Below are 27,434 nucleotides of genomic sequence, written 5' to 3'. Positions count from 1 at the left end.
AGTTGTAAACACTACAAGAGCACAATAGAAAGAATCCCAAGAAAAGATGATGGCTCATGTTAGGAAAAAACTAACAATCAAATAGTAAAGAGTATAGAGACAAGAGAATAACACAAGAGATTTAGTAACGAGGTTCAACTAATTGTGCATACATCCCCGGAAGTGTTGAACGACTACACTATATATTATTAGAGAATTAGGATTAGTGTTTTAACTATTCTTCTCTTTGTTACATTAGGTTTTCGTAACATAAGTATATAGCCCTCTACCACAACCCTTTACATTTGGCCAAACTCATAACTTGTATTGTTGTTATCTAGAGATATGAGTCATTGCACAACAGCTCAAATAGCTGCTGCGAAAAGGAGGTTTCAAGATTTATGTAGGCTCTTCAGTTTTCTCTTTGGCGTGTCAAGGAATGTACAGTCCATGATGTTATACAAATATAACTTGGTCTTTTAAATGAATGAAATTTTATCTGTCTTAATTTTTTCTTTCTCTAGTCTTTGTGTATGATATCAAATAGAGAGAAAATATATATTCTGATAACTATTGTTTAAGTATAAAATTGAACATTAGTGAAAAATTAATATCATTAGAGAATGATTAAGTTATTTAAGTGGGAGTATTTAACATTTGTTTTTACAAAGTTGTCCACTTAAGTGCATAATTTACTATGACGCTTATCCTATTATATTTTTTAAAATATTTTTACTTTGATACACATTCTTGGAAAATGGTGATTGGTCTATAGATTCTGTCAAACTTAAAGAAGGAGTTGATTGTTACTACAAACTCTCTTTTTTGGTAGTAGCCTAGTTAATCTGGATTATTGTAAGGTACCCACTCCAGTGTTACCTTCTGTAGGTGTTGAGAGTATGACAACCCCTGTTATTATGGATGAAGTTACTAAGGTGATCATGTTTATGCATTCTTTCAAAGCTCCTGGTCTTGATGGGTTTCAACCTTTTTTCTTCAAAAAATATTGGCAAATTGTGAGGAAAAATATTTGGAGTATGGTGCAGGATGCTTTTCGTTCTGGGTCTACCGATATCCGCCTATTAGATACTCTTGTGGTGTTTATCCCTAAAGTTAGTCCTCCTACTTCTCTGAGAGATCTGAGGCCTATTACTCTTTGTAATGTGGCTTACAAGGTGTTAACCAAGGTGATTGTGTGTAGGATGTGACCCTTCTTGGATAATCTTATTGACCCTTTGCAAAATAGTTGTATTCCTAGGAGAGGAACTACTGATAATGTCATTCTTGCTCAAGAGTTCATGCATTTCATTCACAAATCTAAGCAAAAGAATGGTGTTTTGGCCTTCAAAGTGGATCTAGAAAAAGCCTATGATAGACTGAACTGGGATTTCTTGGAACAGAATTTGAATGACTTTGGTTTTCCGACTAATATTGCTCGCTTGATCATGTGGTATGAGAGATATGGTAGTATGTCATTGCTTTGAAATGGATCTCGCTTGGACTCCTTCCGCCCAAATAGAGGTCTTTGCCAAGGTGATCCCATGTCTCCTTATCTTTTTGTGCTCTGTATGGAAAAATTATCTCTCCTTATCCAGATTAAGGTGGATTCAAGTATTTGGCAGCCTTTGAAACTCTCTAGAGGTGGACCCCCAATTTCTAAATTTTGTCATTGATGTTCTGTTGTGTTGTAAAACTTCTAAGACTCGGGTTAACGTGTTAACTGCTACGCTTGAGGAGTTCTATAAGGCCTCTGGTATGAAAGCGAATATTGAGAAGTCCAAGTTCATGTGCTCTAGAATAGTCTCGAACAGGAGAAAACACAACTTTATGGCTATTTGTGGGATGCGTACTGTGTTTAATCTGGGTAATTATTTAGGAATTCCTCTAGTTCAAGGCTAAGTTCACAGATCTGTCTTCAATCCGTTAATCGAGAAGATTCAACATCGTATAAGTACATAGAAGTCTAATTTGCTGAATAAGGCGGGCAGGCTTTGCCTGGCTAAATATGTCGTTACTTCTCTACCCACTTATACCTTGTAGAGTATGTGGCTTAGTCAGAGTGTTTGTAATGATATTGATTGGATGTGTAGAAATTTTATTTGGGGAGGAGATGCGAATAAGCGAATTCTGAATTTGGTGAATTGGGAAGTTCTCACCAAGAATAAAAAAGTTGATGGTCTTGGGATTTGTGACACTCGTTCTGCGAATATATCCCTTCTTGGTAAGTTGATTTGGAATTTGATCCAGTGGAGTAACAAATTATGGTGTATGGTTCTGAATGAAAAATATCTTCGCAATAGTTGCATTCTTTTTGTCCCGACGAAGCAGTATGCTTCTCCTGTCTAGAAAGGCATTGTTAAAGCCACTATGGAGCTGAGAAGTGGTTTCAGTTTACAAATTGGACATGATGATCACTCTATCTAGTATGACAATTGGACATGATTGGGTAAGCTTTGTCATATGGTTGATTTTGTTAATATTTATGACACTTAGTTGTAGTGAAGGACATTTGGAGGGATCATTCTTGGGACTTTAACATGGTTTACACAATACTTCCTACTCAATTGAAGAACTTTATTCTAAACATTCTGGTGCCGATGTCCTCTCATAATTCAGGCGGTTGGTGTTAGGTTGAGAACGTGTCTGGTTGTTACACGAAAAATTCAGGTTATTGGTGGCTCAAGAACAATGAAGTTCCCGCCCCTTCCCATTCCATTTGGAATTGGCTGTGGAGAATTTATGTCCTAGAAAAAGTTAAGTTTCTTCTTTGGCTCTCTATTCATAATTCTTTGCCCACTAACTCTATTCATTTAAGGAGGAACATGTCGACTATGCCTCTTTGTGGAAGATGTAACACTGCAAATGAAGATCTTCTTCACACCTTTATAGATTGTGGGAACTCTGCTCTTCTTTGGTATCGTTTGGGTTTCAATAGTCAAACCTTATGGAGTAATCAATCATTCATGTCTTGGTTGGAAACTCATGTGAGACTCCCTAATTGGCATCTCTTCTTAGCAGGCATATGGTGGTCTTGGAGGTGGAGAAACCATACAATCTTTGGGGACATGACTTGGGATATCTCTTATGTCTCTAGGAATGTTCACCACGACTACAAGGATTGGTATATTATTGGTACAATGACAACTGAGGAAACTCTGCCAAATGTTCATTGGTATCGTCTGGAAGCTGGAAGGGTTATACTCAATGTGGATGGTAGTTTTAGATTTCAAGATCATTTGATTGGAGGAGGTGGTGTACTTCACAATCAGGATGACATTTGGTTATCTGGTTTTAGTGGTCATTTTTGAAGCGGTTCTTCTATCCAAGGCGAATTCTTGGCCATTGAGCATGGTTTCAAGTTAACTTGGAAGTTGGGTCATCGACATGTTACATTGGGGAGTGATTGTCTTGAAGCTATCCATATCATTACTGAGAAGGTGTAGATTCGCTTGGATCCTATTGTTGATGTACTTCATAACATTTGTGAGTTGCTTAAGGAGAATTGAGATGTTCGTCTTCAACATATCTATAGAGAAGGGAATATGATGACATATTACATGTCTAAGCTTAGTATGGAGTATTAGGAAGACTTGAAAATCTGGGACTCTCCACCCCTTAAAGCTCTGCCCTTTTCGTAGATGGACATTTCTCACTTGCTCTAGTCAATGGTTCTGCTTCTGCATCCGCTACACTTAAGAGTGATTCATAGTCACATCCACCACAAAGCATTCATGTGAATCCCAAGTATTTAGAAAGGAAGCTTTTACAGCAGTCCAGCAGGGTAGGTGAAATGGTTGCACCTTTGCCTGAAGTTTTGAAATGTTGGATTTGGTAGGGAATAGATCAAGAATGACCTGATTGCAAAATTGACACTTTGATTAATTGAAAGGATGCATGATGAAACCGGACAGGGAGAATGACATCAAATTTAAATCGTTTATTAAGACGGTACATTATTCCTGCAATGACTGCATTTTTTATTTGGATCTTTCCTATAAACTAATTTATTCTCGTTCGTTATCCCGATTAATCATGAAATATCCTTCTTTTTAGTTGTTTTATCTGGTTGTTTGATATCTAAGAATCTAACATACTAATTTGTTGAGTCCCGTCTTCTTAAAAATCCATACAGTGAAGCAACTCTAAATTTGAGGAATAAACTTGGGATCTTTTCTTTTTGCTCTTCCTCTAACCCAGTTGGGATGGGTTTGTCAGAAATTAAATTCTTATATCTAATGAGGGTCTTGCAATTATGATGTTATAGCAATAGATATCATGTCCTATTAAGTTTAAGTAACTACATGTACCCTTTTTTGGACATCTTTGGTGCTTATTTATTTTGTTCGGTCCTCTTTCATATGATAGAGTAAAGGAGTTGTTGATGATAAGACTGGAGCTATTTCATACTCAAATGAGGACCCAGAGAGGGCAGATAGAGCTTTGGGTGCTGCACGACCATGGGTTAATCCCAGTGTTAACATGCACTTATATGAAGTAATTAATCTTTTCCCCTTTATGCTATTTACTATCACTCATCATATTTTAATGTAGTAATCATATGTTGCCAAATAATCAGCGCTCTCATAGAGATGCATCAAATGATCCTGTTCTGGAAAAGATCATTGGTGCATCCTATGGAGGCAATGAATGTAGTTCTGATCTTTCAAGGATTTTGGGCTCGGGTATCGGCAGAACTGGTGGTAGAGTCACCGAGTTAGGACATTACAGAAGTTGGTTCAAAGCAGGTGGTGTTGCAGGGACAACATCTGTGAAAAGGAATGGTTTCAGTCTCAAGCATAATTTTTCCAATACCAAGGCAGATCTTCAGCTAACACAACACAAACCTAGCACACAAAACTGTCTGATGTCAAGTAGCTGCAAACATTCTGAGGAAGAGGAATACATGTGGGATGATATGAACTCTAGATTGGCTGGTCATGGGGCACCCAAGTTTACTAACAATGGAAGCAAATATCCTTGGACTGGTAATGATGAAAATCTGGTAAGTTTGCTATAATTTTGTAACTTGGACCAAGGAACAATAATATACAAAAAAAAATATTGTTTATAATACTGATGTCTACAATTGCGGATAGCGGAGTATAGCGGACAACCCTAAAAACACTATAGCGGGATAGCCGCTACAACTAAACAAATATATCAAAGTAATTTATTTTATGACCTTTACATATAAATACACAAAAATACTAACATACATGAAATTAAAGATATAATAACTTAAATAAACATTCATAACATATAACCAAAATAAGTCTAAGCCTTTAAGGCTTTAATATAAGTGTATTATAATTCACTTCTAACTTTAAGGCCTCAAAACATAAAGTTTAAGTCTCTAAGGTTTTAGCTAAATAAAATTACTCTCATCGATAGCCATCACTATCACCAAGGTAGTCTTCTTCATTAGGTCCACTATCTCCACTACTTAAATTATAGACTTTTTCAGCCACATTCTCATCTCTATAAGCAGATGCAACTTGCTGCCTAGAACATAAGCAGATGCAACTTGCTGCCTAGAACATAAGCAAATATAGCTTGCATCTAGAATTAGAAGTAGATGCTTTTTGCTGCCTTGTTTGCTGCCTAGTCAGTTTTGATGGCTCACCAGCCCCACTGCACTAGAAACAGCCCCCCAAGTCAAGATATCGTCTAGAAATATATACTCATCCTCTTCAACCACTTCTCCATCTTCACATACTCTTCTTGTCAGCCACTCATTACAACAATCATCAATGTCATTTAGCTTAATTACATTAGTTAAATCATGGAAGTCAAATCGTTCTTTAAGTGTTTGGTTGTACTTAACAAAAACCAAATCTTGCAATTTCCGATGCTCAAGTTTGCTCCTCTTCTTTGCATGAATCCATTTATAAAAAAAAAATTAGTTTCACTTTCACACTTTACATTTACAAAGTAAAATCATTTAGAACCTATACTTAGCTACTTACTCGCTCAAAAGTACTTCAATTATGTTCACATCCAAATGAATTGCAAGTTAAGTTCAGCACCTTCATTACAATTTTTCTCAAATTTCGAACATGTGTTCCATAATTCTTCCACCACTCAGCAAGATGCAAAGTATCTCTTTGTCATATGGCTACCTTCAAGCTAAAGGTTTCGGTAGATCTTCTATAAAAACTTAACTCATTAGTTGCTTTATCAAATCTTCTTCATCAAGACACAATCTCTCAATGCACTGGTACAATCCTAGAGTAACTTCAGAATCATTGTCCATTTCTTATGGGTTATTATAATAATGTTTGGGATTAAGGAAATGTCCAGTAGCATGCAATGGATGATGAAGTTGAAATTGCCGTCTTTTATCAATGATGTCAAAAAGTGCATCATAATTCTTTTCATCACCTTGGAAAGCTCCTATCATAGTTTCCTTCGCCCTATCCATTTCCTTATATATGTAACGCATGGCAGGATGTTTCTCATTATCAACTAGCCTCAATACTTTCATAAGTGGCCCCATGGCCTTGAGACAATAGAGTACATCACTCTAAAATGATGGCAACATCACAATGTCAAATGCCTTTTTCCCCTTGGTGTCTTTAGCTGCATTAGAATTCATACACTCATCCGAGGTGAACATCTTCCTAAGGACCCCCTTTTGATCATGCAACCTTTGCAACATGAGGAAGTTAGTAGCAAATCTAGTAACTCCAGCTCTAACCAATTCTGTCTTCTTGGTGAATTTTGTCATAGTGTTCAATGTCATTGTGTGGTTATAGATGAAGCTTACAAGAGAGGAACCTCTTTGTATTGCCTTTTGACTCTTTCAAGTTTTCCAATATCTTCAAGCATTAAATCTACACAATGTGCAGCACATGGAGTCCAAAAGATGTGCCGTCTTCTTGCTTCACAATATTTACCCGCCAACACATAGTTGCTACCGTTATCAGTCACAACTTGCACAACATTTTCTTCTCCAATCTCACATATAAAACAATCCAAGAGTTCAGCTAGCTTATCACTTGTCTTCATGTACCCAGAAACATGAACACTTTTTACAAACATAGTCCCAAGTGGACAATTAACCATGAAGTTGATGAGTGTCCTACCCTTTCTATCAGTCCAAGCATCAGACATGATTGAACAACCTGAGATTGCATATTCTATTATATGTGGCTTCATCATGTCCTTTGTGAGCTCGACTTCCTTTTGTAACAATGGAACCCTCAACTCGTGATAAGTTGGAAGCTTTAGGTTTGAACCATAATTGGCAACAACATCCATCATTTTATTGAAGCTCCTATCACGCACAACATTAAAAGGAATTCTACACTTATAAAAGAACTTGGCTATTAACTGAACAGTTCTTGCTCTTGCTTCTTTGTCAATAGCATCATTTATACTTGATTGTCTTGGAGCTTTTTGATAAATTAAGTCCATGGGGCTTTTTTGTGGATTTTGTTCTCTTGGCATCCCTGATAGATTCAACTACAAGCTGTTTTCTGGCCATCAAATCAGCAATTTCTTGCATTTCTACTTCTACATCACTAAAACTGATGTAAATCCATTGGGATATAACAATGGTAGTCAAAATCACGATCCTGCTCATGAGATCGCACGATCTTACGATCGTTGACCCTCACTCCATGCTCGATCTTAGTCTTGGGCACGCCTTTGTGGGATCGAGTGGGATCGTGGTATGGGTGCGTAAAAACGGTAGAATCTATGAGCCCACTGACTCCTAAACCTCTTTCGCTCTATGTCTGCTTCACTTTCTCTCTCATTGTAGTTCTGCAATATTCTTCACTTTCTGTCTGCGTTTTTGCCATGATGGGTAGTAGAGAAGAAGCTATCCGGGTCATTTGCAACCCAGTTTGTTGAAAACCCAATTTTTTTTATAAAAAAAATATGATGGGCTGTTAACCCAGTCTCTGAAGTCCATTATATTTTTTAACCCTTGAACTTAATTAAAACGTGAAGAGTGTATGAGTGGCTATGAAACTCTACTTTTTTTACTTAGAACTTGTGTAGTTGAGATATTTTGATATTGTGATTTATGGGTTTGTTGAAAACACTAATTTTTTATTTATAAAAAAACATATGATGGGCTGTTATTAGCCCATTCTATTAAGCTCGATGTCTTTTTTAACACATGAATTTGATTAAAAACATGAATAGTGAGTAAACCCTATATTTTTTATTCGGAACTCGTGTAGTTAGTTATTTTGCTATTATAACTTATGAATATATTATGTTTATTATTATGAATATCTTTAATATTATAATTTATGAATTTCTTGCTATATATATATTATTTGTTTATTTGTAGAATCTTACGAGCCGTGTTACGATCCTACGTTTACGATCTTTGGTTGCCCTCCCGATTCTAAGTAAAATCTCGATTTTAACTACCTTGGATATAACATCATTGAAGAACCTCTACATGGCATAGGAGGACCTATGACTAAAGCAAGGACCAAAAAGGCCCAAGAAGCACTCCGACAACTAATATTTTCCACCATGAAGACAAGTGCACATGAGACCAAGCAAGAGGAGAGAAGGCCTTAAATTGCATAAGCTTATGTGAAGAGCTCAAGGAGGTCCACGGTTTAAAGGAGGAACCACCTTGACTTCTTTAGTTCTTACATTAGTAATTAGGACCCTAAATAAGTGAGAACTTGTCTTAACCCACACTAGATTAGGACTTTTAATTATCATGTCTTTAAATTGATTTCATTTAGATGCATTTGTTTTAATTAAGGTTATGTTATCTTTAGGGGTGCACGACCAAGTATGGGAATAGCATAAAGAGGCAAGGAGATAGGACAAGGGCAAGTAACATGAAGAATAAATCCTACCTAAAGTCTACACGGCTATAATCTAGGAGGGGAAGATGGCAAGGAACAAACACATGGCCAAAGCTTGCAATCTAGGCCATAGGATCAACTAACCTCATCATTCAAAGATCAAGTTCAAAGGAAAATCAATCTAAACCTAAGGGGATTCGGCCAAGGAGAAACAAAATCAAAGCATCAAATCTCAAATGCCAACCGAATAGATAGATTGAAGATTAGATTAGAAATTAGATAAGATTAGGTTGTTATCTTCTCAATCTTTTTGTTTATGGCTGATTTGCCTAATGTAAAAGTCTATATATGAACCATGCATGGTAATGAATAAAGTACATTGAATTTTATTTTGAATCTTCTATTGTTAGCGAATTTCACAAGGCTTATCAAATCCCTCTACCATATTCTTAAACACTTACACAATTTCCACCTCAAAACCGTGACCATACAATCCATACACAACCGTGCTCATTCCATTAAATTCCTATCCACAAGCTACTCATAAAAACACTTCACACTTCATTCCATCTCAACTGTGAACATTCAATCCATTATAAAATCTTCCACAACCATTCTTACAAATCAAAGCTGAGGAAATCCCAAGGCAAAGTAACAAATCATAAATCAACAAATACAACACAATCAAATACAAAAGAGGACTTTCACAAGAAACGATCCTATAAAAAAGACAATCCACAAAGAGGTTGTCATAAAAAAACAGCCATGTAAATCCCCATAAATTGTATCTCTATCAGATTTTTTCTTCATAAAAGCATCCATAATTTGTTGTTTTATGTCTGCTAGAATTTTCTTGCAAGCACTTACATCCCCTATCACTTCCATTTGTGTTTCTTGGCTTTGGTTAAATGAGAGAGAAGTGGAAGGGTTTTGTTTTTTAAATTAGAAGGCTAACAGTAAAAAAAGAGTGTAAAAATGACTTTTTATGCTAAAAATTAGGTTTTCAGAATTTAACTCACCTTCAACCTCTTGCGCCTTCTACCCTGCGAAATGAAGGCACTTCAGAATGCAATGGCAACCGTAACAGTAAGCCGCACTGTTATCCACTTTTTTTTCGCAGGGAGGGGCCATCGATCTTCGCAATGCCGCTATCGCACCGCTATAGCACATGATTTATAACAAAGACTAATGTCTGAAAAAATCTTGGAGCATGGAACAAAATTAATACTTTTTTGACAATCAACTCCATACAAGACTGATTTCTAAGATAAATGAAAAAACACTCCTGTAGGGTGAGAAAGTATATACCCTTAAATCATTATCTGGATATCTCTATGCACTGGATCAAATGAAGGTTATTATACCCTCACTTTCTCACCTTAGAGACAAGTTTACATTATAGAATCTTGGTCTTAGATAAATGATATCTGGGTGACATAGGTAACTAAGACCACCCGTATTTATGCTAACAACTAAAACCTTCTAGAGATCCTATTTCAATAAGAGAGAAACAACAAAGATTTATTCATCCCCCCATGTGCAGGAAGTTGAAGATCACCTTCAAATCCAATATCCACTTCGAGCAAATGTTGATATGGAAGTGCCAACTGAATCTCTAGCCATTGAAAGAAGACAATTACCTGCATTTTGGCTTCATCCATTATTATCATTGCAAAGGCAGGAGCATCACTCAATTGATGAGTTAAATCGGAAACCACATCACTCAGAAGGATTTGTGTCCACTTTTGTGAGCTTAACAACCAATACAATTTCTTCTGCTGATAGGATATGTAATCAACCTTTCCTGCCAAATGCAATAATCAGATTGGCAGGAGCTATGGGACAACATTTACATCATGTGGGAGCTGGATCCCTTTCCAGCTAGTCACCTATGCAAAAAGAGTCTCCATCACCACCACGAACTACGCATACCACCCTCATCAAATGCATGATTCAGCAGAGCAAGATCGTCCTTAGACTCATAAAGCATCTAATTTTTTGGGAGGTCTATATGCAGATATATTAAAGATTCCTTACCTAGCCTTCCTCCTATTGATCAAGATTATAACTTGCAAAGTTCATAGAAAAAAGAGTTGCAGGCTCCATTCTGCTCAATGAAATCCTTTCAGCCTAATAGGGCAAATCGCAAGTGGACGATTATGTCGCTAAGTAATAAAATATCAATCCTACGAGGACTGAAAAATTCTTTGAATTATAACAATTAATTTATATTTAACTCAAATAATGAATAAAATAGAATTTAGAACAATTGAGCAATAAACAAGAATAATTATGAAAATATTAAAAATGGTTGAAATCTAATTTAGGAATAATTCTCAGGAATTCTCGAGAATCCTAAGACTACTGTCGTGGATTAGGATTGTAGTTTGAATAACTGAATGGTCGAATAGTGGGTTCACCTCTCGGTCCATCCCCAATGTATCTAAGAGATGTAATTTGTTGGCCAAACAACTCACACAAATAAAAAAACTCAGTTTAATGATTCAAATCACAACACTCAATGAAATAGAAGTAAGAACAAATGTTTATTAAATGTAAAAGCGCATAGTATCAATCCTAAATTAAAGAATTGTAACGTAAAGTGTAAAGTGTTTGAGGTAAAACCCTCATTTATCATAATTACAAAATATTGGGCTAAACTCAATAAAACAAATCTAAAAAATAGGAATAGAATATAATACCCACGACTTCTTTTTGATCTTCAATTGGTCTTTGCATAGTCTCAACACCAAATTTCATCTTCTTGCACACAATCTCTACTTTTTTTAGCTTCAATCCATCCAAACTACACAACATAGCCAAAAAACACCCGCTCAACTCGAACAAAGAGAAATAAAAGCTAAAAACAAACATAAAGTCCTAATTATATCCTAAAATGCAAGTTAAATGTAATTCAAATGTAGCATAATTTCACACTCATCAAATCCCCTCAAGCTTATCTTTTGCTTGTCTTCAAGCAGGTATTATGTCTAACTTTGTCAATCATGCATGAATGATGATATAGAAACCATGACCCAAAATAACAAGCAATTTCATGTTAGTTTTGAAACAATCCAGACATCATGACAAAAGAATCATAATTTTTTTTAATTCAAGCTAAGTCTTTGTGTTATAACAATTACATGAATTATGGTCACTCTTCTTTCATCACTCTCATGTGTTTAAAGGTCATAATATTTCGCTCAAATTTTCATAAAAGTAAATTACCATATGCTTGATTATAGACCAAATTGACACTGACTGTATTTGAATGCATGCAAAAATCAAGAAGTTTTTAAATGGTTGTAATATGGGCAAGATGAATGATTTTAGGTGGGATAAACAAAGAAAAGATATTTCAAAAGACTTATAAATGTTTCCCAAAATACTTAAACTTTTTAGACATCTGATTGAAGCATTGAGATTCTTTTAATATGTCCTACTTTATTATATGATCGTTTTTCATCTACATTTCTCCTTACAACATACTTTTTTTCAGTCACTTCTCTTGTAGTATACTTTGTATTTTCTCATTTTTTTTGTTGAGATTTTCTAAAAGAGAGGAGATGAAATTTATTTATTTATTTTCACCTTTTTATAGATTCTTTCATCACACATGACATTTTTACCTTTCTCATTATTCAATCAAACATCATAAATTACCCCGAAAACCCTTATTTTAGTAGTTTGAAAATCATTAAAGTTTAGGTTCAAAAGTGGGGAACTAACTAGTTTTCAATGTTTATAGCAAGCAGTTGAAGGTCAAAAGAAAAAGTTTAATTGCCTCTATCATTTTAATGCATATAAACAAACTTCAATCTTGAAATGACCACAAATCTAGTTCTAGAATGTACAATCATTGAAAATTATGCACTCGTGAAAGAAAAAAAGTTTTTTATGCAATTGTCAATTCAAAATCAGAACTCTTATTGTATTTGGCTCAAGTTTCTCACATTTGGTTCATTCAACAAAAATTATAAAACGAGGACTTTTAATAAACCAAATTTAATCCACAATTGTCAAATTTAATGTCTTTCATGTTATTATTCTATCAAAAGTTTTTTCCTTCAGCAGGGGTCACAAATCAACAATCATCATACATGTATAGTTTTTCATTTGAAACTTTTTCATTTAAAGCAGACATATAACACATAGAACAAAGTAGAGGATGAATGAGATATGAAAAATATGCTAATGCATGATAATTTGAATATTCAACCTAAAAATAATTAAAATCTATATGGTATGCATGATATGAATGAACTATCTAAATGCAAAAACCTCTCAAACTTACAAATTTACATTGTCCCAAATGCAAAAATCTAAATAATAAGAGAAAGATATTGGGTGATTGACTCACAGGTAGAAAGTGTCCTCAACTCATGTGTCAATTATAAGTGATTGACTTTATTGGGTGTAGTAGAAGTACCTACAAAAGAAGAGAAAAAAGTCTCAAATGACCCATTTGTCCTAGATGGACTAGGTGCAAATACCTTATTTCAATGGGGCAACTAATAGGCATTGTCGTGTTAGCACTTTTCCATGTATTTTTTTTTGTTATTTATATATTTTTTTAGAGTTTATGATTCTTTTTGTGATCGACACTATATACACCCCCTACAAAGGCTCCAAACTCAGGAAGACACTAAAGACGACACTAAAACACTAAAATTAATGAATTAAAAAAATGTACCTCCAACGTGGGTTGCCTCCCATGAAGCGCCCGTTTAACGTTATTAACTTGGCGATTGATCCTTGCGCATCACGCAAGATCCCATGAAATCATACTCGAGAATGAAAGGAGTGTTTTTACTTTCGTTTTAGGTGCTTTCCCTTTCTCTCAATTATCAGATTTACATATGATCCTCAAGCTCTTCTCATGTGGGTCGCATGAGAGTGGTGAGCTTGCAATTATAGATTCAATACCCTTGACCACTTTCTCATTGAAATTCGGTGTGTCACCTACTAGCATGCTTCTCTCCAAGAGGTCCTCGTATTTCTCTGTAGGCACTTCCTCCTTCACTACTTGGTTGAAGCATATCAATCCTGCAATATGAATCGTCAAGAGAATATTGTTTAATAGATTTAGCAATATCAAGTTCAACTTTTTCATCTCTCGTGCTTAGAGAAAGTTTTCCATTTTTAGCATCAATTATAGCACCAAAGATAGCTAAAAACGGTCTACCTAGTATGATTGGAATTGTGTATCTTCTTCCATCTCTACTATTACAAAATCCGTTGGAATATAAATTGTTTCAATTTTGATAGGAACATCCTTCAAGATGCATATAGGGAATTTAACTGACCTATTTGCTAATTGAAGTGATATAGTACTTGGTTTTAGTTCAGCCACATCCAATATTTTACACACAGATAAAGACATGAGGCTCATACTTGCTCTTAAAGGGATAGAGAAACTACCAAGATCTTTTAGTTTCGGAGGCAATTTATTTTGAATTAAAGCAATGCACTCCTCAGTTAAAGCAATTGTTTCATAATCCTCTTGTTTTCTCTTTTTAGATAGAATATCCTTAAGAAATTTCATGTACGCAAGCATCTCATGCAGTACCTCAGTGAAGGGCAGTTCGATATATAATTTCTTAAGGTTATCTAAGAGTTTCCCATATTTATTTTCTAAATTTGCCTTTGCATGTCTGTGGGGAAAGAAATTGGTGGTACAAATGGTGGTGGAGCTACATACTTAGACACATTTTCAGAATTTTGTTTCTCTTCAGGGAATTGTGCCTTAGTATGTTTATCTTCCACTTATATATCATTCTCAGTTCGTGGGACATCCTTGAATTCCTTCCCACTCCTTAATCAGACATCCTTACAATGTTCATTATTTGGATTTATCTCTGGCTGTTTGAGTTTGATGATGAAGGAGAAGAAGTATGAGAATCGTAAAGAGAGAGAAGAAGAAAGAAAAAGAAGAATAAAGAGAGAAATAAGAAATGAATTTGTTTGTATTATTGAAATTATATTAAGCAATGAATATATGCTCTATATTTATAAGAGCAGAGTAACGAATAGTAATGTATCTGGACAGCCATACGGGCCAAATACATTATGGACAAAATTAGAAAAAGATCCAAGATACATTAAGTGGAAACAATTACAAAATAGTTACATAAAGTAGTTACACTAAAACTCAACTACTCTAATATTCCCCCCTAAATTTGGAGCCACCATGATCATGTTGAGCAGTACATAGATTGGTCACATGAAGCTTATCTCGTAGAAGAAATCTGGAAGTAGAGAGTGGTTTAGTGAGAATATCTGTAACTTGATGCTTAGAGGAAACATGCTCAACAAATAATTGTTTGCTAATAACCCTTTCTATGACTCAAAAAAGGTCAAGCTCAATATTTTTGATTCTGGAGTGTAGAACAAGATTTCTGGAAAGTAAGACGGTGCTCATATTATCAAAATAAGTAGCTAGAACATAGGCCTTGAATTGCAATTCTTGAAGAAAACTTTGGATCCAGATCATCTCACTAGCAGCAAGAGTTAAACTGCGATATTCTGCTTCAGCTAGGATCGAGCAATCCATTCTTGGTTCTCTGACCACTAGGAAACCAAATTAGGGCCTAGATAAACACATGCTTCAGAAGTAGATTTTCGGACATCATGATCAGAGGCCCAATCTGCATCAGAGTAAGTGTAGATAGAAAGAGGACGATGAGATGTCAGTCTTAATAATAGACCATGAGTAATTGTTCCTTGGAGATACCGTAAAATCCTCTTTAAAGCTTTCCAGTATTCCTCTTGAGGTTGTGAAAGAAACTGACACACCTGACTGATACTATAGGAAATCTTTGGTCTAGTAATAGTGATGTATTGTATGGCCCCAGCAAGAGACCAATACAATTTACCATCCTCCAAGAAATTGTTCCCATGTCTAGTAAGCTTGCATCCTCCAACCATAGATGTAGGTAGACTTTTCATATTATCCTATGAAATTTTTGTAACAAGTCTTTAATGTTTTAGGTTGGAGTAAGGAGAGACCCATTCAGAAGTGTTTGAATTTCCATGCCCAAAAAATAATCCAAAGAACCAAGATCTTTAAGAGCAAAGGCAAGATTCATCTTTTCAATAAGTTTCTTAATCAAAGCAGAAGTAGTACCCGTGATTAGGGTATCATCAACATAGCACAACACAAACAATTTGTGTGTAGAAGTAGTCCAGAGAAATAGAGAGTGATCACATATGCACTTTCGAAAACCAAAGGATAAGAGAATTCCTGCCACTTTATCAAACCAAGCCCTGGGAGATTGTTTGAGACTATAGATAGTCTTATTCAACTTGCAAACTAAAGTGCTATACGTGGACTTGAACCCCTCTGGTTGTTGCATGTAAACTAGCTCCTCAAGAACTCCATTAAGAAAAAGCATTATTGACATCAATTTGTTGAACATCCCAACCATAGGTAAGAGCTAAGGTTAACACAACCCTCATAGAGACTAGTCTTACAACGGGACAGGATGTCTCATTGTAGTCAAACCTAGGTTTTTGATGAAACCCCTTAGGAATCGACCGTGCTTTGTATTTATTAATGGTACCATCAGAATTTTATTTTACCTTGAACACCCATTTTCACCCAATAGCTTCTCTATCCTTAGGTAGAGGAACCAAACTCCAAGTGTCAATTTTCTATAAAGCATCAAATTCTGTTTCCATAGCATTTCTCCACTCAGGAAGAATAAGGCAATCTTTGTTGTTTTCAGCTCAACATAGGCAGTAAGAGCACTAGGAGAAGACAAAGTCCTAGAGTCAACAATTTTTGACTGTCTAAGCATTGGATGAGAATTAACAGGCAACACCTGACTAGGACCAGGAACTAGTGAAGGCTGAGACACACACGGGGAAGAGGGTGGACTGAGAGACTGGTGAGAAGGAGTAGTAGAGGACGTAACAGGGTTGGAGGTAGTAGCTGAAGTAGAGGAAATAGGTAAGGTACTTAGAGGAGGAGGTTGAGACACCACCGAGAAAGGGATACATTCACTACTACTAGACTAGTGGTTGGATGTGGGAGTGGAAGAAACAATGTAAGGAAACTTGGTCTCGTTGAAAATAACATCACGAGAAACATACATTCTACCCTTAGAAGAAAGACATTTATATCCTTTGTGATGTGAAGAATACCATAGAAAAGTACTCTCTTCTGACCTATACTGTAAATTGTGTTTGACATAAGGTCTTAAACAAGGAAAACACGCACAACCAAAGACTTTTAGGAAAGTGTAGTAAGGAGGGGATTTGTATAGACATGCGTAAGGAACTTTACCCTTGATAGACTGATTGGGAATTCTATTTATGAGATAGACAATAGTGTCAAAAACATACTCCCAATATTGTAAAGGAAGAGAAGCTTGGGCAAGCAAAGTCAACTCCATTTCTACAATATGCCTATGTTTCCTTTCTACCACCCCATTTTGATGATGAGTACGAGGACAAATAGTTCTGTGATGAATACCAAGAGTTTTCAAAAGAGAGGCAAAAGGACGAAACTCCCCACCCCAATCATCCTGGATAAATTTTAAGACTCCCTTAAATTGAACTTCAATCATAGTGTGGAATTGTTTAAAAATACTAAGGGCTTCAGAATTTTGCTTGAGGAGAAAAAACCAAGTGTATCTAGTGCAAGAATCAACGATAGATATATAGTATTTAAACCCCGAAACAAATGCAACCAGAGAAGTCCTCAAAGATCTATAAACACCAACTCAAAAGGAGTGGAATAAACCGTGTGTGAAGGTCTTGAAGGAAAAGGATGTGATTTACCTAAAGCACAAGCAGTACAAAAAACAATATTATTTTTATTTATGAGAGGAAGTTTACAATGTTTCAAATATGATGTACAACTTCTTTACTTGGATGACCTAACCGAAAATGCCATAACAAATACAAAGTATCATTCTTAGAGTTTGTATATGTAGAGAAACAAAAAAAATTACAACACGAAGGTACATTAGGACTATCACTACTAGAAACCGATGATGATAGTGAGACAGGGAGTCGGAGATCGGTGAAGACGTACAACCCTCAGGACCGAGAGTGCCCTCATAGAAGTAAGGTACCATCAACCTGAGATTTAACACAACAATAATGAGAATGAAATTCAAAATAAACATAATTGTCCTTGGCAAATTGACTAACACTAACAAGGTTCTTGGTTATAGAAGGAACCATAAGTAAATTTTTAAGTGTAAGAACATGTGAGGGGCTTTGAGGAGATTGAAACTCTGTCGTACCAATACTTGTAAGAGGAGCACTAGAACCATTACCCATAAAAATGTTGTCAGATCTGGATAGGCTAGTAGAGTGCATCAAATTCGACGAATCAGGAGTAATATGATGTGTGGCTCTAGAATCAGGATACCACAACTGAGAATTGTAAGCTTGTGGCGCCATAGCAACCGAATGATGCATAAGTCTGAGCTGCCCTTGTGGAGGATGAAAAGAATCACAATGAGACTAAGTAGGTGACATAGGAGCAAGCCCTAAAACAGAGGGCTGATGATATCCCAGATGCAACATAGGAGAAACATTATTTCCATAGGGTCCTGAACTGTGTTGCTGAAAGTGTGAGGGAGCATAATGAGTAGAGGCAGGACTCACAACCTGAGTCGGGGATGCATACGGAGCATACTGAACAGGAGAAGCAGGAACTTGTGACTGCCTTACTAGATCAAACCAATACCAGCTTTGCAAAGTTTCATGACCAGGTTTATAACAAAGTTGACAACGAACAACACTTCGACCACGTCCTGAACGATACCCCTGCTACGTCTAGAATAATTTCCGCGTTCTTACCAGTATGAGGAGCCCCAGATTGATATTCAGTAGAATGATACTGATATCTAGCAGGTGAATCTTGCATAATGTTTGGAGGAAAACCAATTTCCGCCTCATAACATTGATTATGAAATTATTGATGTCCAGCGTTAGAGAACTGATTCTTGAGGGAAGAACTAGCAACATTAGCCGAAAATATCTCATTAGCGGGAGGATGAATCCTCTCCAAATAAGTCTTGTGAGCCATTAGGAGAGACTCAAGTTGAATAAACGAGCAAGATTAAGTTCTATTATTGATCATGGTAACAAAAAATTCATAATCGGAAGGAAGACCTTCAAGCACTAAACGAACCTGTTCACGACCGGAAATTACCTCACCAACCGCACAAGAGAGTGACTTAACGCCTTTATACGAGACACAAACTCCGTAATATTCTGAGTTCCTTTCTTAATTGTGCGAAGTTCAGAGAGAAGGAGTTGGCTTCGAGCACGAATTAAAGAATCAAAGAATGTTTGAACTTCATCCTAAATCTGCCACGCATGCTTGAGCACAAGCACTCGAGATTGAACGAATTCAGAAATGGATTGAAGCAACCATGAGACCAAGTGTTGGTCTTGTTCTTCCCATTGGAGAAAAGTTGGATTCAACCAATGAAGCTCACGGTCTTCGTCTGAGAGAAAACGAAGAGGAATTTGAGGATTTACCACAAATATTTCAAGTCGATGCGAGGCTAGGACGACTTCTACCTGTTGTTTCCAAATGAAATAATTTTTCTCTAAATGTTTTGTTGAAACATTGTGGGAGAAAGTAACCGTCGCCAGAGGAACCACCGTCAAAGGTCGAGGAGAGAGAAAAGGTGACATCGGCGGAAAAGAATCCATGGACCTTCAGAATCTATAAGCTCTACATACCATGTTTGAATTTGATGATAAAGGAGAAGAAGGAGTGATGATGAAGGAGAATAAAAAGTATGAGAACCATAAAGAGAGAAGAAGAAAGAAAGAGAAGAAGAGAGAGAGAGAGAAATAAGAAATGAATTTGTTTGTATTATTGAAATTATATTAATTAATGAATACATACTCTATATTTATAGGAGCAAAGTAACAAATAGTAATGTATCTAGACAGGCATAGGGGTCAAATACATTACGGACAGAATTAGAAAAAGAGCTCAGATACATTAAGTGAAAACAATTACATAACAATTATATAAAGTAGTTACACTAAAGCTCAACTACTCTAATATTGGTTGTCCTGGAAACATCCTTATTTGCCTATTAAAGTTGCTAGTTTGTTGCGTAATTTGTGTTTCTAACATTTTTCCATCGATGGTCAAGTTTTCTATCTTAGAATTCAAATCATTTAACATATTTGACACATTTATATTAATTATGATTTGATCTTCTTGAAATTTATTAAGGTTAGCAAGTAATTTTTCCTGACCTTCCATTATTATTGTTATAAAAGTGAGATCAATAGAAGAAGATTGTACCTGTGGAACCTTGTTGTAGGTTTCCGATTACCTTGCTCATCCTGATGTTGATGACTTAGAGTGTTGTTGCTCCTTCAGGAAAGGTTGATATTATTCTGCCTGTATGGTGGGCTGAATTGCTGCCCGCTCTTCTCCTTGTTGTCATAGTAATTACATGATTTAGGTTGTTCATTTGCCCAAGCTTCATGTACAAGTTCAGTAAATTGTTCGCATTCAGATCACTCATGTCCTTTTGCTCCACACCCCTCACATGTTACAGTAGACCCAATAACATTAGCATGATATTTTTCTAACTTTCCAAACGTTTGAGAAAGGTTCTCTAGTGTCGAAATTACCTTTTCCATTTGATTTCCTGAATATTGTGCATCAGAGTCTCTTCTTGGATGGTTTCTTCTCTCATTCGCCAATTGATGATGATTGGAAACTACATTCTCTATGATCTTTGAAGCAAAATCGATTCCTTTGCACATAAAGGCACCACCTGCTGATGAGTCCAACAGTTGTTGTGATGAAAAGTCTAGCTCATTGTAGAAGTTATGAACTAGCATCCATGGTGGAATGCCATGATGAGGGCAAGCTTCAGTCAACTCACCATCCTTTAATCTCTCCCAAGCTTCAGAAATTGACTCCCCATCCTTTTGACTAAGGTTTTGGATTAGGTGCCTGTAGTGCATAGTTTTTGAAGAAGGAAAGTATTTATTGAGAAAAATCTCCTCCAAAGATCTTGCTATGTTGCTTGAATTTTAGTATTTTGACTTCTTAACCACGTCTTAGCTCTGTCTCTAAGGGAATATGGAAACATGCAGAGATGAATGGCATCTTTAGAAGCCTCATGGATCCTTACAATCTCATAGAATTCCAAGAACTGATCAATATGTGCATTCGGATCTTCATGAGCTCCTCCTCCAAATTGGTTTTGCATCACCATTTGGATCAAAGCAGATGGCAAAGAAAAGTTCTCTGCCTCAATAGCTGGGCGGATTATTCCAGGATGTGAACTACGAGCATTAGGGGATGCGAAGTCGCGAAGTGGTTTTTCATCTCATTCAACCATTGTTTGTACACGCGCACGTCTTTCTCTTGCTCTTTCTCTTTGTTGCCTTTTTATTCTACGGAAAGTCCTTACTGACTCTGAGTAGTAATTTGAACTTTGCATAAACCAAATGGCAACCTGTAGAGGTACCAAGAAAAAAGAAAACGCGTAATGTTAGGAATGGGTATAAACCCCCTATTAAAAATGTGTATGTTAGGAGAAAGAATATAAAGAGGGGATGATGGTTACTATTCTATTTTCAGGGTAGGTATAGTTAGTTGGGCTTTGAGGCTATAAATAGGATGTTGTAATAGTTGGTGGTCATCTTTTGAAAAGTAGGAAATTGGAGGGAAGAATAACTGATTTGGAATCAGTTATTCGGGGAGTTTCTTTCCCAAGGTGTAATTCATTCCACCATTGAGATTCAAAGTTTGCAATAAGAAAACATTCAAGATCATTTTTGATCTTGAACTTCATTCTTCTTCTCCTAATTTCTAATTCTTCTAATCCCTAAAATCCAGTTTCTATCACTGGTATCAGAGCACCATCTTGGTGCCCTAATTTTTACACGCTTCGATTCTTGATTATGTGCATGGCATAAACGAGAAGTATGGCACAAAATGCTGAAGATTTGGTGCAAGAACGTGAGGAGATGAGAAGAGAAAGAGAAGAACAGAGGATACGAACCATATTGAATGAAGCCAGGATACAGAGGTTGGAGGAATTGTTAGCTCAATTGACCAGCAGAGCTAGGGTTCCAAATATGCACGATGAAGGGAGTGAATTTGGGGGAGAACATGAGGTAAGGGAAAATCGAGGAGAGGAGAGATGGAGGAAACTGGAGATACCTACCTTTTCCGGAGATGATATGTTTGGGTGGACACATTGGCTTGAGAGGTATTTTTCACTAAAGGTGGTGACTGAGGATGAGAAAATGCATGCCCCATTAATGGTTCTGGACGGAAAGGCGCTCAGTTGGTATCAATAGTGGAGTAGGTGTAATCCTCAACCCTCTTGGGAAGGATTTAAGTTGGCGGTTATAAGAAGATTCCAACCTTCCATGGTACAGAATCCTTTTGAGAGATTGTTGGCTTTGAAATAGCAAGGATCAGTAGAGGAGTATGTGGAAGAATTTGAGAAGTATGTGGGATCTCTCAAAGAGATTAATCCAGAAATTGTGAAGGGAATATTCTTGAATGGCCTCAAAGAATAAGTCAGGGCAGAGGTAAGGCTTTATGAACATCCTAATTTGACAGAGGTAATGCACAAGTCTTTGATGATAGAAGAAAAGAATGTTATCTTGCAAAAGAAGGTGAACAATAGCTCTTATGTTAGATCTTTAAGTTATACTAGATCTACTATCCCTAGTAGGTCTGTAATTATAGAATCTAAGCCTGAAATAGATAGAAAATTTGATCAATCCTCTGTTGGCAGTGCCTCTGTTAACATGAGAAATAATCCATCAATTGACAATGGAAGGAGTAGGGGAGGAGGGTTTAAACACCCCACTAGAGCAGAGATGAGGAAGAAAAGAGAGAAGGGGTTGTGTTTCAGATGTAATGAACCCTACAATAGACATCACATGTGCAAGAATAAGCAACTTATAATGGTTTATTGGAGGAAGAAGAAGAGGATAAAGAGTTAGATAGTGAATATTCCATGGTAGCTAGTATGCACTCACTCCAATTGTCCATTTGGGCCATAGAAGACGTCACTTCTGCAAATTCTTGGAAGGTTGTTGGTAGCTTCAGGGGCAAGGAAGTAGTGATACTCATTGATTGTGGAGCTTCTCACAACTTCATTTCGTCCCAGTTGGTAGAACAATTGAAATTGGAAGTGCAAGCTACTCCTAGGTACATTGTGGAGGTGGGGGATGGACACAAGGTACAATGCCAAGGGAAATGTACTCAGCTAGAGTTGGGGGTGCAGGGATTGAAGTTGGTTCAGGAGTTTTATTTGTTTGAGATGAGAGGGGTGGATCTGGGTTTGGGCTTAGAGTGGCTAGCCAGTTTGGGGGAAGTAAAAGTAGATTTTGGCAAATTGGAATTAACTCTAAAGAGGGGAGGGACAATCCATAAGATCAGGGGGGACCCAACCCTTACTAGAACCCAACTTCCTCTCTAGGGGCATTCATGAAGGTCTTGAGGGAAGAAGGGGAAGGTTTGAAGTTGCATTATGATGAAGCAGAGGATAGTGTTAGCCCAACTGCCAGAATACCAGAAGGGGTAGAACACGTTTTGCAATAGTTTGACGGTGTCTTTACAGATCCAGAAGGTCTCCCTCCTAGAAGAGAGCATGATCATGCCATCTACCTCAAGGAAGGTGTAATCTCAGACCCTACAAGTATCCTTACTACCAGAAGATTGAAATTGAGAGGTTAGTGGCAGAAATGTTGCAAGTAGGGGTGATCAGACCTAGCATAAGTCCTTACTCCATTCCCATCATCTTGGTCAAGAAGAAGGATGGGGGTTGGAGGTTTTGTGTGGGCTACAGGTCTCTCAACAAGGTGACCATCCCAAATAAATTCCCAATTCCCATCATTGAAGAATTACTAGATGAGTTAGTAGGGGCTTAGATCTTTTTTTAATTAGATCTAAAATCTAGTTACCACCAGATTAGGATGAGGGATCAGGATATAGAGAAAAATGCTTTTAGAACTCATGAAGAGCACTATGAGTTTGTGGTTATGCCCTTTGGCCTAACCAATGCTCCTTCCACTTTTCAAGCATTGATGAATGAAGTCCTAAAGTCTTTTTTCAGGAAGTTTGTCCTTGTCTTCTTTGATGACATCTTGGTGTATAGCAGGTACATGGATAGTCATAAGGAGCATTTGCAATTAGTATTAAAACTGATGCAAGATCACTCCCTGAAGGCTAACCGAAAGAAGTGTACTTTTGGCCAAGTCAGGATAGAATATTTGGGTCATGTGATATTTGGGCAAGGGGTAGAAGCTGATCAGAACAAGGTTGCAGCCATGAGTTCTTAGCCAATACCCAAAGAGATTAAGATATTGAGGGGATTCCTAGGCCTCGCTGGTTACTATAGAAGATTTGTGAAGGACTATGGGAAGATAGCAAAACCTCTCACCGAGCTCTTAAAGAAAGACAATTTCAGATGGGATGAGATGGCTACTAAAGCCTTTCAGGCTTTGAAAGCTGCTATGGTTAACCTTCCCTTGCTAGTAGTACCTGATTTTTCTCAAACTTTTGTGATAGATACAGATGCTTCTAGCAAGGGATTAGGAGCAGTCTTGAAGTAGGGGGGAAAACCCTTGGCTTTTTGGAGTTAGGGTTTGTCTATAAGGGCTCAACAAAAGTTAGTATATGAGAGGCAATTGATGGCTCTGGTTTAGGCTGTGCAGAGGTGGAGGTATTACCTACTGGGAAGGCACTTTGTAATAAGAACAGATCAGAGAAGCCTCAAATTCCTCACTGATCAGAGACTTTTCACAAAAACACAGTTCAAGTGGGCTGTGAAGTTGATTGGACTAGATTTTGAGATCCAATTCAAACAAGGGAGGGAGAATTATGTAGCTGATGCCTTATCAAGGAGAGAAATGTATGATACACTTTCTTTGGTCTCACTTACTGAGAAGGAGGATTGGACCAAGGAAGTCACTCAGGATCCCAAGTGGCAACATGTGATCCAGGATTTAATTGTGAAACTAGGTAGTCGTGAAGGGTTTGAATGGAAGGGTGGGTTGTTGTTAAACAGGGGGAGGTTGGTCATTGCTAGAGAATCTCACAGAATCATCACCATCTTGAAATAATGTCATGAAAGTCCCCTAGGACGTCAATTAGGGTTTTTCAGAACCTACAAGAAGATAGCTAGCTGTATATTTTGGGTAGGAATGAAGAAGGACATTAAAAATTTTGTGGAAGAGTGTGATGTTTATCAGAGGAACAAGCACTCTACCCTTACCTCTGGTGGATTATTGCAACCTTTGCCGATCCCTACTCAGGTATGGATAGATATTTCCATGGATTTCATTGTAGGATTGCCTAGGTTTCAAGGTAAGGATACCATATTAGTAGTGGTGGATAGATTGACTAAGTATGCACATTTCTATGCCTTAGGTCATCCTTTTTCTTCCAAGGTGGTAGCTCTCTTGTTTATAAATGAGGTGGTGAAATTGCATGGATTCCCCTCTTCTATAGTCTCTAATAGGGATCCAGTTTTTGTAAGCAAGTTTTGGAAAGAGTTGTTTAGGCTAGATGGAACTCATTTGAAGCTTAGTACTGCCTATCACCCACAAACTGATAGGCAAACTGAGGTAGTGAATAGGTGTTTGGAAGGATATCTGATGTGTTTTACAGGACCTAGGCCTAGACAGTGGGTTCAATGGTTGGCTTGGGCTGAATTTTGGTACAACTCTACCTATCACAGTTCCACAGGGATGACACCATTCAAGGCTTTGTATGGTAGGGATGCACCAATGTTAATCAAGGCTGGAGAGTTTCCCTCTAAAGTGGAAGACATCAATCAATTGGTGCAGCTGAGAGACTTGATTTTGGGGGAACTTAGACAGAATTTATTAAAAAGTCAAAACCAGATGATGAGACAGGCTAACAAACATAGAAGGAAGGTGGAGTTCCAGGTAGGGGATTGGGTTTATCTCAAGATCCAACCATACAAACTCAAGTCCTTAGTTGTTAGGCCTTTTTCTAAAATAGCAGCCAAGTACTATGGACCATATCAAGTGTTGACAAGAGTAGGCACTGTGGCCTATAAACTAAACCTTCCTGAGCAGGCTAGGATACACCCAGTGTTTCATGTATCCATACTCAAGCAAGCTTTAAAACCAAGTCAAACTCCTCAACCTCTTCTACTTTACTCAGTGAAGAATATGAACTAGAGGTGGAACTAGAAGACATAGTCGATAGCAGGGAGACTCAGCAGGGTCAAATTGAAGTCTTGGTTAAATGGGCTAATATTGCTGCTTACATTAATTCATGGGAGTTGGTTGTTGTGATTCAGGAGAAGTTTCCCTCTTTTCCACTTGAGGATGATTTGATTCTTTTAGGGGGAGTATTGTTAAGAATGGGTATAAACCCCCTATTAAAAATGTGTATGTTAGGAGAAAGAATGTAAAGAGGGGATGATGGTTACTATTATGTTTTTAGGATAGTTATAGTTAGTTGGGCTTTGGGGCTATAAATAGGATGTTTTAGTAGTTGGTGGTTATCTTTTGAAAAGTAGGAAATTGGATGGAAGAATAACTGATTTGGAATCAGTTATTTGGGGAGTTTCTTTCCCAAGGTGGAATTCATTCCACCATTGAGATTCGAAGTTTATAATAAGAAATCATTCAAGATCAATTCTGATCTTGAACTTTATTCTTCTTCTCCTAATTTCTAATTCTTCTAATCCCTAAAATCCAGTTTCTATCACGTAATACGCTAGAGTAAAGTAATGAATTAATTGAGAATTAAAGAATTTTTGACACAGTCCTCGGTAGTGACGCCAAAAACTTGATACGGCAAATTGCAAGTGCATGATTATGTCGCCAAGTAATAAAATATCGATCCTACGAGGACTGGAAAATTCCTTTAATTATAACAATTGATTTATACTTATCTCAAATAAGGAATAAAATTGAATTTAGAACAATTGAGCAAATGACAAGAATAATTATGAAAATATTAAAAGGTGTTGAAATCTAATTTTGGAATAGTTCACAGGATAAGGGTTACCAACTTTACACTCGCAAATCTTTGTTTTGCTCATTTTCATGAACTTTAAGTTGTAGGGGTGAATTGATCTTTGATATATGGCATCTTCTCTCGAGATTTGACACATGTACTCAATTGAAGTCATACCTACTCTCATGGTATGATTATCAATTGAATTATTTACTTGGATTTTTCTATCCAATCGCTATGTAACAAAATTCAAGGTGAATTCTAGAAACCTCCAAGAATCCTAAGACTACTCTCGTGAATTAGGATTTTAGTTTGAATACATGAATGGTCGGATAGTTGCGTTCACCTCTCGGTCCTTCCCCAATGTATCTAAGAGGTGTAATTTGTTGGTCAGACAACTCACTAATAAAACTCAGTTTAGTGATTCAAATCATAACAGTCAATGAAATAGAAGTAAAAACAAGTTTTTATTAAATGTAAAAGGGCATAGCCCCAATCCTAGAAACAAAGGAAATTACTCACTCATGATGGAGAAGAAAATACTAAATTCTAAATTAGAAAATTGTAATGTAAAGTGTAAAGTGTTTGAGCGAGAACCCTCATTTATCCTAATTACAAAATATTGGGCTAAGCCGAACAAAACAAATCTACAAAATAGGAATAGAATATAATATTCAAGACTTCTTTTCGCCCTTCAATTGGTCTTT

At 36.8% G+C, this 27,434-nt stretch overlaps 1 protein-coding gene across 2 annotated transcripts; it reads left to right on the top strand.

Annotated features, from left to right (window-relative positions):
- Positions 3,646-10,723, top strand: LOC109353457. 2 transcript variants are annotated; one of them, XM_019595741.1, is made up of 4 exons: positions 3,646-3,760; positions 4,345-4,472; positions 4,546-4,981; positions 10,306-10,723. In XM_019595741.1, exons 2-4 carry the CDS (start codon positions 4,459-4,461, stop codon positions 10,645-10,647), a joined length of 792 nt encoding a protein of 263 aa, XP_019451286.1. In that variant the 5' UTR covers positions 3,646-3,760; positions 4,345-4,458; the 3' UTR covers positions 10,648-10,723. The 2 variants fall into 2 exon arrangements, with proteins under 2 accessions (XP_019451286.1, XP_019451285.1); XM_019595740.1 differs by having other exon boundaries at positions 4,345-4,473; positions 4,531-4,981.

This window comes from Lupinus angustifolius, chromosome LG08, assembly GCF_001865875.1.
Source record: "Lupinus angustifolius cultivar Tanjil chromosome LG08, LupAngTanjil_v1.0, whole genome shotgun sequence".
NCBI classification, from domain to species: domain Eukaryota; kingdom Viridiplantae; phylum Streptophyta; class Magnoliopsida; order Fabales; family Fabaceae; genus Lupinus; species Lupinus angustifolius.
This window is presented reverse-complemented; position numbering and strand designations above follow the sequence as displayed.